Source organism: Poecilia formosa, unplaced genomic scaffold (assembly GCF_000485575.1).
Source record: "Poecilia formosa unplaced genomic scaffold, Poecilia_formosa-5.1.2 Scaffold295, whole genome shotgun sequence".
Taxonomy (NCBI): Eukaryota; Metazoa; Chordata; class Actinopteri; order Cyprinodontiformes; family Poeciliidae; genus Poecilia; species Poecilia formosa.
In genome coordinates this window covers 379129-394994 of record NW_006800234.1, presented here as the reverse complement: position 1 = coordinate 394994, position 15866 = coordinate 379129, and the positions used below count along the sequence as shown (strand labels likewise).

The following is a 15866-nucleotide window of genomic DNA, read 5'->3' as shown; positions in this document are numbered from 1 at the left end:
ACACTTGCCTTGTGGTCCATACTTTGACCTGTCAGTCATAAAATATGCAGGAAGCACTTCAAATGATTCTTTCAGAAGAGATGCATCCTTCCTGGATGCATTAAAATCAGAGACAGTGGATCAGAGGCAGTGATTCAGGAAGCTCTCAGACGCTCAACACATTCTAGTCTAAAGAGTAAGAGCATGGGCGCCCTTAAATAGATCGTTGTCCAGTCAATAGCAGGATGCTGCGGGTTTGGACGGAGGTGTTGGGTGTCACAGCACAGCTGTCCCACCAGAACTGGTTGAGTAACGGCTGACCAGGCCTGAACTACAGAGGTGATAACTGCAGCAATACCTGAGCTGATCCATTGTGACGCATTTATGCATACACACACACACACACACACACACACTCCTGAGCTTCATAGGATTATTTTTAAAAGCTTTTTTTAAGAAAAGAAAATTGCATTGTTTAATTGGATTTTAAGTCTATGTTAAAATAAGAAATATTTAAATCATGTTTTTTTTTTTTTTTTTTTTGCTCAAACTCTGAAGTTCAATCTGGAAAAATTTTACAAAGGTGGGCAGTAAATTTGCTGGATTGACCTGCTGGAGAGATTCTTATGTACCTATAAGCCCCGTCAAGCAAAGATGAAATGCTTAACTGTAGATTAACATGACGGTGGGAGTGAATAAACTTTCCTTACTGAATGTTTTAATTTTTAAAAATGTGAAAACTTTATATATATATATATATATATAGTTGAAGCTTTTTTCTTTCTTGCTCAGATTTTTCCCTCTTTGATCCTATTAATAAGATGATGACAACCGTAGTCTCAGTCGTGGTGTTTTATAGTTACCGTGTGATCTCTGATGCACCGTTTTAGACGTGTAACTTTGGGGCTGTTAGAGTAGGACTGTGCTGTGGCCGTAATTTGTGTGTGTATGTCTGTAGTTAGTTGTTTGTGTATGTGTTTTTTCTGAAAGTGTGCGAGTGTGTGCTTTGGATGACAGATGTGTGCGTGTGTGTGTGTGTGTGTGTGTGTATGAGTTACGGGGGCCGTTGAATGGGACTGCGGCTGTACTTGCATGGTTTGCTGCTGGACATACCGTACATTCCGGTACTGTTGTTTTTGTGCCGTAAAGTGCTGTTTTTGACTCCTCTTTGTCATATTTGTGACTGTGAAAATTCTTAGAAAAACGTGATAAAGACAGTATGAATTTTTGGCTTCGATATTAAATGTTAGTGCAAGAAAAAAATATGGGTAGTTGTACTCGGATAAATTTGAGATTAAATTAATCTTTTCATGTATTTTCCTGATTTTTTTGAAAGGGATTAAAAGAGCAACTTGCTGGACGTTTCTTTGACATGAAAATTAATTGTCCAGGTTTAGATCATTTAGATGCATTCAATACTGCATTCATGAATGGTGACTATTGTGAAATTTTTGCTGAATGTTCCTGTTTTGTAATTGTGTAGGTTAAATATCAAAAATATGAAGTATGTTGAGAAAAATCATACATATATATATAAATATATATATACATAAGAGACAATCTATACCATAAAGATTATTTTACTTAAATTGTGTATTTATTTTCTTATTTAACTTAAATTCTGCTGGCCAGTTACAGAGCTTTATTTCAGGGCAAGTGTCCAAATTATATCAGAGATAATTTATTTTATTTTTACTATAGAGATGATTTCTTTCCATCCTAGTGAATTAAAACTCTTCTGTCATAAGTGTAGATGGTTTCGTCTACATGTGTTTAAATAATTGTGATTGAATGACAACAAAATTCTTAAAACCTGGATTGCTGATCCATGAAAATGTTTAAATTCTGCGATCAAAGCATCTCGGAGGTTGTTTATGAATTTGTTGCTTTGTTCTCCAATTACAAATCTAGTACAACACGATCCAAAAGAATAAATTATGATCTTTTGAATTCTGCTTTTTGTCTTTATTGCTTCTGTACACATCTCCAGTACAGTTGCACAGTATTTATACCGTTTGAACTTATATATTTTTTTTAAATCAATTTTATATGTTATATTTGAAACCAGGCAAGCGTAAAAGAAATCCTGAAGGAGATTTCTCTTCCTGTAAGACCTTGAATAATATTAATGAATACAGACAATGTGTCAAATCTGACTGAGTTTGGCCTGTTTTTGCACTAAAGGATAGGAAAAGCCTTCAGTTTTTCTGAAGTATCAAAATCATTCCATTACACATAATGCTACTGTTTCAAATTTTTGTTTCCAAACTGAATTGGAAAACCATGCATCATTTATTTTTTTTTTATCACTTTGTAGTTATGGGATACTTTGAGTTTATGTATCATAAAAACTCCACTAAAATCTATCAAAGTTTGTGATACTGAGACAAAAAGTGAAATGGTCAGCTTTTGCATTTGCGAGTTAATGGTATTTCAGTTTTTATTATTGGTAATATTTCTATGAATTTTTACGAACTAAACATGAGAGTCAAAATAAAAAGTTATATGCTGAGTCATACACAGATGCCGTTTAACTCTGTAGTTTCCAGGTTGCTTTGAAAAGAGATTTGTATTAGAAACAGGTTTGCTAAGTCTCCGTTTGTGAGTAAAAGTCGGTAAAGTGACATATTTCTCTCAAGAGGTTAAAGAACCGTACTTCTCCGAATTTTTGCTAAAATTAGAAGAGGCATTTTCTCTGTTATTGAGCTGCTATTTCCCTCTGACAGGTCATTCTGCTACTGACCTGCTATTTTAACCATCTAAGTAAATATACAAGAGTAAATACAATTAGAGATCCTGCTGAGGGCAACATCCAGGACATCTTGCATCATGCTTTTCCACCCTTTGTAACAAGTGTCCGCATTGCCTATTCATGCTGACTCTTCCTTTCTGATGCAACACTGCTCAGCGATTGACCTGCATGGTCTGGTGACACAAATAAAAACCATAAAACACAGTAATAGTCAGAGGCTGAACTGAGCCAAATGATAAAGGCTGGCAGTAAAATCAAGGTTGTCATGTTAACAACCTTTTCCTCAACAAAACAGATTCAGTTTTCCCTCCTTTAGTTTTCAGAGCATAGACGGTGTTTATTATCACTGTCTGTGATCTGAATTATACATTTTAATCTTAACTCATTAATAGGGAAAAAAACCATGTAATTGTTTTATTTGATAAAAGCAAAAATGTTCTGTACATAAAAGGCTGATATTCTCCAAATCAAATTTTGTTTTGGGGTTATAGCCAACGTAGCAGATTAAATTGATTAACTAAGTCTATCTCTGGGTTACTGCGGAGCAGCATGTTCACAAACATCACATTTAATCGTATTACACAGGAAGGCCTAAAGCAGTAGATGTACATCTGAGCTTTTTAAGCATTAATTATTTTTCAGATACAGTTTTCTCTGCGTATATTGTTCACCTGAAGGCCACTTTTCACTCTGAAACCAAGTCAGACGTGATCACTGGCCAGGTTTACGTGGTTCTCTCACCAAAACCATCATTTTCTGTGAGTGACTTATCAGATTGTTTAGAGTGAGTTATACCAAAGAGTGTAAATGACTTTAGGAAAATGACGTTTTACCTGTGTCATAAGTTTGTTCAGTGATAAAACACCCCCCAAATGCCACAATACTTGCTACAATTAAATTTGCTAAATTATTTGTTTATATACTTCTTGATTTAAATGCAAATTAAATGTGTAAAAGTTCAATTATACTTTTTACTCAAAGTAAGATATTGTTTTTAAGCAGTTGATGTTTAAGTTCTTTGTAAATTCTGTAAAAATTGAAGTTTTAAATCATGATTTGGCAAATTTACCTCATGACAGTACACAATAAATTTGTGGCCATTTAAAAATTCAACATTCAAAATTCTTGAAGGAAAGGCATATTGTAGTACTGTCAGTGTCACATTTTTAGTCAATTTAAGAACTTATAGATTTAAAAAAGCAAGATTTCTAAATGTTTACTTCTCCTCTTTTTTGTACACCCAATTCTAGCCGATGTCAAGATAAAGTGGTAAAAACTAGAAGAAATACTGCTATATTAACTTGCAGATGTTTGCAAATTCAGCATCATAGTTTTACTCATGTCCAGGTTTAGGTTGTGTAGTTTTTATGAGTTGGTTTTTAGAGTTCATTTTACAGCGTTTTAGTCATTTCTGGAACTTATTAAAATTTAACTTATTTGTTTAAATTTCTAGTTTCCTATTGCTCTTTGTAGGATTTCTTCTACAACACACTCCTCCCCCTGCTGTTTTCTCTCATTAATTCATTTAGTAATTAGTTAATTCATTCATTCATTTCCTATATGTGCTTGTCCCATTAGATCTCAGATATGCTTTGCAAAGAAAACCAAGACTGCATATAGCGACCAATTACACAATAAAATACGTGAACAACATCATTGCAAACAATTAGACTAGAGTTTTGACAAAGTCCTTAAAAATACTCTGGGACACACGTTTTTGTGGTAAGTTCAGATTGCCAAGTATTATGCCATCAACTAAAGAGCTTTCTTTACAATATAAATTGTTGCTCAAAGTGGAGAGTCTTATTATTATTTTTTTATTTGTTTCCATATTACAAGAATGACTTTTCTCCAGAATGACTTGGCATACCAGTAATTAGGGTGACTCCCAGTTTATAAAGTATAACAGAGCGCTGAGAGAGAAAACAACAGTTAGAGATTATATCTCGATACCCAACGTTATACATTACACAACATATGAAGAATTAACAGATGAATTCATTTTCATTGCTTACAATAGACAACAGGGGGCAATATACCAGTTGAAAAAGACCAAATCACAATCATGATTCATTTTGTCTAGGTATTGTTGGGTAACACTTGACCAAGCACCGAACCAATTGAGATTCATTTTGAAGCTTTATAAAAGTAAAATTTAAACATTGTGTGTGTGTGTGTGTGTGTGTGTGCGCGTGTGCGTGTGTGGAGAAGCACAGAAAGTATTTATACATGCAAAGTCACGTGGAATTTTGCTGATAAAAGCATCACACTGTTAAATATTTTATTTATGAGCAGAATTTCAGACAAACTGAGATAAAATGACATTTAAACGGACCTCCGCTTATTCTGTATGATTTCACATTTCAAAAATCCACTATATTGATATAAATGTTCGCATACCAACGTGCGTACACTGGGAGCAAACTTGACTCTTGTTTCAAACGTAGAGTTGTTAAGCATGTGATTTTTGTCAATTTCGGACCAAGCACCGCATGCCTGCTCGTAGCTGGGTGCTGCCTCCTGATAGGTTCAGCAACACGGACCGCCTCCTCTGACGTCAGGACATCAGACTTCACAGTATAAATAATGGAGCTCTGCGCCATGAGGCTCAGGTTTAAGGATCAAACACAGAGGCGCTGTAATTCCGTGCTCTGAAATAACAGAGAAAAAAAAGAGTCAGGTTTATTGAAACGTGATACCTAGTCAGCGTAACATTCATATTACTTTGTAAAAGCAGCCGCAGCCATGATGAACGGAGAAATTAATGGTTTCCACAACTCCCTGATCGAGGAGGACTGCTTCTTGTTCACCTCAGAGTCGGTGGGAGAAGGACACCCCGGTAAGGCTCGACATGCCGGCCTTTTCTGCTTCACATACCAGGCAGTTTTACAGCATTGTTTTAAGGTTGTGTCTTTTCTGCCTCTGTTTTTACTCGGTACTTGTAATTTTGAGTGTCTGTCTTGCATAAAAAGCTGTAAATATTTAAGGCAATTCTTTCCAGCCTCGCGGCTGTCGCGGGCCAGTGCTCAGAGCACGCGCTGCTACAAGCTAATGCTAGCTAGCTCATAAAATGCTGAGTCCTGTAGAGATTTTTCCCACATCGTGGACATGACTGGACACACAAAGGTTCTGGACGTATAATTTGATTTCAGTAAGCAGTGTTTAGCTTTGTGCCATAAGTAGGTTTATATCAAGGGTTGTTTCCGGTCTCGGTCTAGTTGCCCGCGCTGTCTCCTCCACCACATGTACAGCTGCTGAAATGGCGACTGTAACGATACACCGTGTCCCTTCTCTCCCCTTGCCTCAACTGTGACCAGACAGCATTATTACAATTTCTCTCTCTTCAGTCATCTGATGCAGATGTATATCTTTTTGTGACCTTTTTTTCCCAGATAAAATCTGTGATCAGATCAGTGATGCAATCCTGGATGCCCATCTCAAGCAGGATCCAGATGCCAAAATTGCATGTGGTAAGACATGCTTTATTTCTCTCATTTTCATGACTGATGTATCTAAGATTTGCTTAAGACTAAAGCTCCTTTGTGCTAAATGGAGCAAATCGCTGCAATAATAATGGCTTTAAAGACTCAAAGGTGTATTTCTTATTCTTTTGCATCTGTCTTTCTAATGCAGAAACTGTTGCCAAGACCGGGATGATTCTGTTGGCGGGGGAAGTGACATCGCATGCTGTAGTGGATTATCAGAAAGTTGTACGTGAAACCATCCGTCAAATTGGATATGATGACTCATCCAAAGGTGCAGCATTTATTTTGTTTTTTTCTCCTTAAAGCTTTCCGTTTATACGTGTAGGGGCTTCACCTGCAACTGTTTTCTATACAGGCTTTGACTACAAGACCTGCAATGTTCTTGTAGCTCTGGAGCAGCAGTCTCCTGACATTGCTCAAGGTGTTCACATTGATCGGAGTCAAGAGGACGTTGGGGCAGGGGACCAGGTAAGTAGTCGGTGCAAGATTTAGAGTTTTTTCTGAAGTATTAAATGCTTAAAGCTCACTTACGGTGGTTTTGTTTGTGTAGGGTTTGATGTTCGGATATGCAACCGATGAGACTGATGAGTGCATGCCACTTACAATTATCCTTGCCCACAAGCTGAATGCTAAAATGGCTGAACTGCGACGCAACGGCACACTCCCATGGCTCCGGCCAGACTCAAAGACGCAGGTAGAGTTCTCATATCATGAGCCTTTTGAGTATGCTCATCTAAAAGTGTGAAATATTTGGTAACGGGTGTTAAAAGTTGTTCCATCTTCTGGCTGATGCTTGTCGTGGAAATTGATTTTGGAAGCCTTATTTAATTAATTTGCCTTCTTGCAGGTTACTGTGCAGTACCGTCAAGACCGTGGCGCCATGCTCCCTGTGCGAGTGCACACCATTGTTATCTCTGTCCAGCATGATGAGGAAATCTGCCTGGAGGAGATGAGAGATGCACTGAAGGAGAAGGTCATTAAGGCCGTTGTTCCTTCTGTCTACCTGGATGATGACACCATTTACCATCTGCAGCCCAGTGGGCGATTCGTCATTGGAGGGCCTCAGGTACACATCCCATCATGTGACTTGAATTTAACTAGACATTCTGGAAGTTACTAACTGGGACACAACTTCTCTTCTCTACAGGGGGATGCCGGCCTGACTGGACGCAAAATCATTGTAGACACCTATGGCGGCTGGGGAGCCCATGGTGGTGGCGCGTTCTCCGGGAAGGATTACACAAAGGTGGACCGCTCTGCTGCCTACGCTGCACGCTGGGTGGCCAAGTCCCTGGTAAAGGCTGAACTGTGCCGAAGAGTGCTGGTGCAGGTAAGATGTGTTGCCAAAGTTTGCTGCTTCTCTCTTCAGAGTGAGGGGTTCCCAGAGGTTTCCGCCTGGTGTTTTGCGTGTTTTTTTTTTTTTGTTTTTTTTATATATATGCTTGTTATAACATATGTGTACTATATTAGGTATCCTATGCCATTGGAGTTGCCCATCCACTCTCCATTTCTATCTTCCACTACGGGACCTCCCAGAAGAGTGAGAGAGAACTGCTTGATATTGTGAGGAAGAACTTTGACCTTCGTCCCGGAGTCATTGTCAGGTAATGTCAACCTCTGAGGCTTCCTGGGCCTGCTAGGGGAAGCAAAGTATAGGAATGGGCCAGTATTAACATTTTGATTTAAGACAGTTTAGGGGTAATTTTTACACACTGAGAATAATTAGCATAATCTAATTGCCATGTTTTTTTTTTATTAGAAAATTGACAAGCATGTCTACAGCAGTTGAGATGGTGAAATATTTGATTCTTTGAGTATTCAGTCCCACAGAAGATTACTTTCTTTGCACTTTATAGAATTACAAAAGTTGTAATGAACAAACATAAGCTTGCTAGTCAGGCTGTCTGCTCCGATACAGTCCACAGTTTTCATGTCGCATCAGCTTATCGGTTGTCGTCTCTAACAATATGCTGGCTTGATATGTGGTACATGTTTTGTTTCATCACAAGTATTTAATTTGAGTAGTAGTATTTTCAAGCGAACATTTTGTCTGTCTTGTAATCAAGGGACAGTGTTATGACTAAATTTCACAGTTTTTCTGTATAATCTTTGATATTGCACATATAGATAGAAATCTTTGTTTTTGTAAAATGGACAAGTGTGGTTTTTATCTGCAAGCTGGAGCTTCTATCTGAGGGGTAAGTGTTTGAAGATCCATTTTTCCATCCAAGTATCGGCCAGTTTCTTCATCATGGGTCATAAGGCTCGACACTGGCATCTTTACCTTCTTGTGTGAGAATCAGTGTGTTTCAGTTTGAGTATGCGATTGGTGCTAAATATTTTGATTATGTATTCCAGGGAGCTGGATCTGAAGAAACCCATTTATCAGAAGACTGCAGCCTATGGCCACTTTGGCCGAGACTCCTTCCCATGGGAGGTGCCCAAAAAGCTCAAATACTAAACCTGTTAAGCTTTTCCCCCCAGGCTTGTTGGTGTATACTACAGAGAAGCCTCCAAGGTTCCAGGGGTGAAATGCACTTCTTTCTTTCCTCTCTCCTCCCCTCACTCTCACACAAATGACACATGACTCCCTGCCTCACTTGATTGTCTTGTTACTGTTTTCTGATGGCTGCGCAGTTGTGCAGGGTTCTAGGAGACCTCAGAAACTTGGTGTTTTAAAGGGTAGGATGGGTTCCATGAACTCATGCGTCGTAGTTCTTCATGTTCTCCTGTCTTGATGTTCCTTCGCTTTCTCGTTGTGATAGTTGCTGAGTAGCTGCATTCATTCGTTCTCCTTTGGCATTCCAGTCTCATCAGTACTGTGAGTCTTCGGTGTGATGTCACTGCGGTAGCATATCTGGCAATATGCACTACCCTTAAGTTTCTGGTGCTACTGAATGTAAGGAGCCTGCATGACATCTAAACTTGCTTGGATGCCTAATTTAACTGATGGAGAGCCTTCACCTGACATGATCCCCTTTCAGTTCAGCTTCTTTAACATTCCTCCTCTCAGTTTTTGACACTTATTCCTGATCTGGTGTGTGTTTTTAGTTATATTCACTCATCTTTGTGGAGGATCCTGGAATAGCACAATTAAAATGAAAGGGTTGTTACTGTTGTCACTAAAAATGCTATGCATTGCAGGCTATGGGGAAAGCCAACTCCTAATCATACAGGCTCAACAGAGCATAAGGCCTCAAATTCCCCCACAGACCTTTGCTGTTTTCTGACGTAATACAGAAAAGTCAGAAGCTGCTATGTCACTGCTTTGGTCTGCAGAGGGTATCGGATATACTTGATAGGTATTGGGGAAAAGTAACTTGTTTATGCATTGAAATTCAATTTTATCAGTTTTTTTTATGGATCCCTTGTTTTTTTTTCATGGTTTCAAAGTGGCTAAATATTCTTGTACTCCTTGAGTTTATTGATGGCAGGTGTAGCTACAGAGAAACCTGTTTCACATCTTTAGCTCAACGGGGCGTGGTTTTTGCTGCAGAGTCTTATTGACCAGGAAATACAAACCTCAACACTATTTATTTGTTCTCTGAAACTCAGCGTGGATACAGAGAAGCTGATGTTTTAGAAGGCAGCTTTAAAAAGACTTGGAATTACTGAATTGTGAATTATTTTGACTTTCAGTGTTTGGCTTGAGGTCCCAGAGTGTTGTACAGAAAAGCTTTGGTCTGCCTCGACGCGTCACTGGGAACTGTAATGACTTTTACAGCTTATTTTTATTTCTGGATTGCAGAACTTATTTTTTAGGTGGGTTAGTTTTGAAATCCCGTTAAACTACCAGGTGTGATTCTTTGGCTCTTACCTATCCTCATTAATGTGGTGGCCTCATTTGGCTGGTGTGGTACAGAGAAACCAGCCGTGTTTACATGGCCATCACATGATCTGGATAGACTAAAGGTTTTGGTTTTGTTCCCTTTTGCCACTTGGTGGTCATCCCAATGGATACAGTAAGTGTAAGAGTGCCTTTCTTTTTTCTTTTTCCTCCACCCACTCTAATTTGCTTTGTCCTTCTCACCAACATGCATCCAATTTCCAGAGAAACAAGTAGCTCGTTCTGTAATGTGCTCCATGTCCAAATTGGATAGTTCCCTGATGCTCTGTAATAAAAAAAAAAGCTATCCATCTTAAAAACTCTTGTCTGTTATTTTGTGTTTTAAGAGAAGTGTGGACATTTTTTGCAAACATTTCTGATCAAATTCTGATTTCAGTATTGAAATGCACACGAACTGGGTTTAAGCTTGTTGCAAGCAAGTGTTTATTACAATAAAATGAACAGTTGAATCAAGTACAAAAGCATACAGGAAACAAAAAATGGTTTCAGCAATAAATGACTGCATTATGTGCATGGTCCTTATTACAATATAGCTTATTTCCCACATGAAGTAAGGACTAGAAGGATGTTTTAGATGCTGCATTTCCAAATTATTTATCTGAAATAATGTATTTTGAACTAAAAATGTATATAAACCTTTAACACATTCAGTTATTTTCACAGCTACTTAAAAGTTAGTTACATTTGAATACAAAAAACTGTTATGAACTGAATAAAATCTTATTCAAAACATTTTCCATGGAAGCAACTGTAAAGGAAGTTGACTGTGTAAATAAAACAATAATGCTTTTGTAGACATGAAGAGGATCAATACACTATTTATCTGCATGATATGGTTGTCAAAACTTGCCTACATCAGATTTGAAGAACATCTGATATGCTCATTGATGATGGGTAAAGATTTTTCCAGTGATCATAAGATCACATTATCAGTGCAGATCAATATATTTGAGGTCAATACAACCTGAATACCATTGAAAGTTATCTTCTCAAAAACTCAACTGTTCTTAGAAAATGTTTGGCACAAGTGTCCGATCTATAATTCAGTCCACCACTAAGAAAAACTCGAGTCTAAACTTTGGCTCCTTTACAAACTGTCCATATTTCCTAGAATTTAAACACGAGCCAAGACCCAAACTCGCATAAGATAAGCTAGTAGTGGTCAGTAGCTGGTTTTCCAAATATATGAAATAAAAGAGCAGACATATCATTTACTGTCCCAGTGGGGAAATTCAAGCAGCAAGATAATGTTTGGTGACATCAATGGTATTCAGTGCAAACTGGAGCTACATAATATTAACACAACAGTGCAGTATTTAAAAAAAAATCTTCCTGTGTTTTCTATTTAGTCGATTTTTGTCGTTTCTGGTGGATCGCTTCACTGGAGTTATACTTTTGTTCTGACTTTTTCAGGAATTGAATATTATGTAACGGTAGAAGTTGTTATCAAGACAACTGGCATGACATGTTTAAAAAATGAAGTGAGTACAAGAGTCTGTTATTGACAGCTGTGTGAAGTAGAATAGAAATGTGCTCTGAAACAAGTTTGAGCTGGTCCCACTAACCACTGATCGCCCAGGGCACGAACAAAGGTAACCGCTGTGGCAAACACATCAGGGGAAAAGTGAGCTTTGGGAAAATATCTTAAAATGAAGTTTCTCCAGACAACCAGGAGAGAAAATACTTGTTTTGAATTGACATTTTAATCACTTGCAGAACTTCTTCAAGTCAGTTCTTGTCACTGACTTGTAGAGGAAATGATTATGTAACTCTTGGACGTTGTCAAGAGTTACAACATAAAAGTTTGTGGTTGAAACACAACTTTTATGTATTTTTGGGGGGATTTTATGTGATAGATCAACCAAAAAAAAAATAAAAAATCACTTAGAGTACATAAAGAATTGTTACAACTGCAAGTATTTTGTCTATACAAGCTTTAGACATGCAGAGACATTTTTGCGTGTGCTTAGAGTAAAAAGGAGGTGTGCAATTGTAAAATATTTTCAAATAACATTTAGTACTTTGTATTGCAAACAAAATCCAGATGTTAAAGTTTGTGGTTTTAACATGACAAAACTTTAACAGATACAAAAACTCCAGCAAAGTACGCCACACTGCCACATGTACGGTTGGTAGAAGCGCTCCAGTTGCACCATGAAGGACGGTTACAGCAGGGGTGCATTTTCATTCCCACCGGCTCAGTCTGATGGCTATATTTAACTGATACTGATGGCTTGGCTGGCGTGTCGCCCTTACTGAACCATGAATGGACAACATTCCTCACCACTACAACACGCTCCCAGCTGAAACACTCTGGGTGTGATAGTTTATCAAGAGCTTTGTGGTAAAACCTTAACACTGATAAAGATCCAGCTCTTTTGCTCTCACTCTGGTTGGTCTTTAGTACACAGATAAAGGCTTTCGGACATCTATCTGTGTGTAATTAATCTACATTATGTGTCTCCATTAGTGATAAAGTTCTTGAAATAAATTGACTTTTGAGTAATATTATTTATTAAGGAGGGACATACTATGATCTGCTCTGTGTAGCCTCAGAGAAAACACTGAGAGTTTTCCCACATCAAAGTGGGCACCGCTTGCAGTATCCTCACATGCCAAGACCAAACAACCCGTTGTGAAAGCCAGATAAAATGACACTGAGGTTAAAAACTACTGCGGACTCGAGAGATAACATCTCCTGATATGTGTGCTATTCCCCACACGCAATGCAGCAGGTTGAATGTGGAAGGGCAGAAGGTTGCCTGTTAAGCTGAGGTCAGTGGGATTTATTACACAGATTAGGTGACAGCTGATGCAATACCGCCGGAGCTTGCCGCTACTCTATTGTATTTTTTGGGGCAGGAAACTAAAAGCAAACATGTAGTTTACTCCTTTAATGTTTAGCACAGAGGGGAAAAAAATCACATGACTTCAAGTTTTGGCTAGTTTGTTGAAGCAGCAGTTTTAAAATTGAGATGTGGTCATCTGTTGACCCTATTATTTCTTCGTGTACATCATACATACACATCTGTTAGGTGCTAAGGATAGCAGATTTGATCTGACTCAAATGATTGTTTACACTCTTGAAACACTTTATTTGCTCTTGAGTTTGCAACCATCCTTTCAAGGACTTTACTATTTCGAATTCTAAGTGAAGGTTGAGTGGAAGGAAAAAGTGTGGCTGAAAAAAAAAAGCGCACAAGAAACATGTGTAATCAGAGCTTTGAAGATTGTGAAGTAGAGGTCAAGTAGAGGATGACCCAAATATGTTGCTGTTGAATAAACCAAGACTTCTTAAACGCTGCAGCTGATTACCTTCATACTGTGACATATTGATACAATAATTAAAGCAAAAGGAGCCATAACCATTTATTGAGTGCAGTTCTCTACCAAAAAAAATCCTCTCTTTTATGTAATTTCCCAATTATTTGAAAAAAAAAAAAAATTGGTTTTCATTAAGTGGAAGCCTTGATCATCAAATTTTTACCAAAGCAAGCACTAAAAGTGTAACAAATCTACAAATAAGTTTCACTTAGATCATCAAATTCAGTTTATTGAGATAACGCAACAAATTAACCAACAAAAAGGTTACACCAGGAAGAGAGCAAAAATGTACAGCGATTTGCTAGAGGGGAATGTTTCACGTTTTAACAAACACACTTTGACACATTGTTTCACCAAACTCCATTTTGCGCAACAAGACAAGTGCTTTGATGTCGGCTGTGAATCGCCTTTCTTGCATGATGTTAAACTGGCAGTCATTGAGAACTGGTGATGTGTGATTGGGCTATTTTCAACCAACTGAGAAGCTGCAAAATTGTGAATGATTAGGTGAGAGCAGAGAACATGTGCCTGAGCCTACTCTGGTCTAAGTTCAGTCACGTGCAGAAGGAGGAATGAAAAGTGAACCGGAGAAGGGCGTCAACGCTCCAACGGGGGAGTGTGGCTGATGCACCAATGGCTTCGCAGACCCCACTTCTCTAGCCATGGGAAGACTTTACATAACATATCCTGACAGACCACATGGCAACAGGATGAAGTTAGCACATTTTCAGGCATTAACGAAACAATGAGTTAATCATCCTCCACAGTCTGAATCAACGCTGCCAGAAAGTAAAATCAGCTTTGTGTTTTCCCAGTGTTCGCTGATGGTACGTTCACTTATTTAAACTGTGTTTTCCATTTGCTGTAAACACAGTTTTATTAGTTTTGTGTTTCAACAAACAAATAAAAGAACATAGATCTGTGCATCATGCTGTTATATCACATTGCCTAAGTGGAGAATTAGTAAAAGGGAACAAAAAGTGTCTTTAGTGGTGTTATGCTTTACTTACTGTCATTATGGTCACCAAACATTTACACATCGGACAATAAGACAGTCAGAGCTGGCAGTTATGGTGATAGAAAAAGGCATAGCAACACAGAAGGAGGATGTTCATTGGTGAGACTGACCACTTTATTAGATTCGGTCCCCTCTTCATATTTGCTCTTCTAATTTAAAAAGAGTTATGCTGGCTACACATTTTCTGCAGATGACTTACTGTTCTGCTTAACAACACGTGTTTATAGAGAAACTATGTAACTGATTGGAGTCATATAAGCCAGGTACGTCTTATGTTATGTACCTGCCTGTCTGGTTTCAGCTTGTTGGATCTGGCACAGATCAAAGTCGGAAACAAACATTAATCACTCTGTGCAAAAGGTCACAAACGGAGTGAAAACATTATCACCCCACTGTCTCTGTTCATCTAGGAATAAAGTTCACACATAGATCTGGTTAAAATGTCCATGTGGACAGTAAAATGCAAGGAAAGCTATTAATAACTTTTTGAACTTTGACCTGAACATGATCACTCTGAATTGTGTCAGTAGCATGTTTCATAATTTGTGCATATTGCTTAGCAGAGAACAATAAATGGATGGTTTGATATCCAAATTTTTATTTTTTTTTAAAGTAAAGATCTGTAGAGTGCAATAAGATTTAACACATTGTAAATCCACCTTTCACCGCCGTTACAGCTGAAATGTATAAGCTGAATAGACAGAAATGTTTGCCCGTTTTTTCTTTATAAAATATTTCAAATCCAGTCACATTGAATGACTTAAGAAAAGTAATTTTTATTATCACAGGCTCTAAATTGAATTTAGGTCTGGACTTTGACTGGGCCACTCACATGCCTTTATTGAAGTATTCCATTGTTGCTCTGTATGAACGATTGGTGTTGATGCAGATCCTTCCTGAGGACCAGGATTAAAAAAAAAAAATCTTAAAATATGACAAATCTTTGTCCCTCATGTTTCTGTTTGCTTGCTAATGTTCCCTCATAGAACATCTGGGTTCATATTGAGATCATAACACACAAGAGTTACTAATCAGGAGCCTCCAAAATTTGTTAAAATATTTATTCAGGGGTGTCAGAGTAAAAGTGGATTTTTAGATTGAAACAATCTAAAAGCCATCACCTTTACTCTACATTTTATAAACAATTTCTAGTGAAAGGAAATGTATTCTTCAACCAAAACCTATAGATCAAAAATTTGACCAGCAATTATAGAAATAATTTGAGACAATATAGAAGAAGCAGGATAGTAGTAAAACTGACAGTTGCTGCCACCTGCTGAGGATTTCATGTAAGTCGTTTAACTCAGAAGATTTCTTGAGTCAAAGCTTATGTTTCTCAGAAGGAAACCTGCAAAAATGTCACCTCGACAAAATGAATGCAGAGTCACAGCTAAGGGTGGGCGAGTCAATAACAGGGAACATTATCCTGACTCCATTGGAAAACTATAAATGGCTTTTAAG

The 15866-nt window shown here is 37.9% G+C and overlaps 2 protein-coding genes across 2 annotated transcripts in view; one reads left to right on the top strand and one right to left on the bottom strand.

The window, feature by feature from the left end:
• The first annotated feature begins 5330 nt into the window (after positions 1-5330).
• On the top strand, positions 5331-10362 carry LOC103151854 (S-adenosylmethionine synthase). The gene is made up of 9 exons (XM_007572108.2): positions 5331-5570; positions 6124-6201; positions 6365-6487; positions 6572-6684; positions 6767-6910; positions 7064-7282; positions 7364-7546; positions 7687-7820; positions 8575-10362. Exons 1-9 carry the CDS (start codon positions 5477-5479, stop codon positions 8675-8677), a joined length of 1191 nt encoding a protein of 396 aa, XP_007572170.1. The 5' UTR covers positions 5331-5476; the 3' UTR covers positions 8678-10362.
• A 3888-nt stretch (positions 10363-14250) lies between these two features.
• Positions 14251-15866, bottom strand: part of cunh2orf68 (chromosome unknown C2orf68 homolog) — a 20235-nt gene continuing 18619 nt past the window's right edge. The window contains exon 5 of the transcript XR_001664762.1: positions 14251-15586. The gene's annotated coding sequence lies outside the window, so the exon portion shown is untranslated. The remainder of the gene's footprint in view (positions 15587-15866) is intronic.

Bases quoted from the DNA above. Each gene is read 5' to 3' on its own strand.
- LOC103151854 (XM_007572108.2), top strand. From the start codon at position 5,477: ATGATGAACGGAGAAATTAATGGTTTCCACAACTCCCTGATCGAGGAG. The intron at 6,488-6,571 runs GTGCAGCATTTA...TTTTCTATACAG, and splicing joins ATATGATGACTCATCCAAAG to GCTTTGACTACAAGACCTGC. The intron at 7,547-7,686 runs GTAAGATGTGTT...GTACTATATTAG, and splicing joins GCCGAAGAGTGCTGGTGCAG to GTATCCTATGCCATTGGAGT.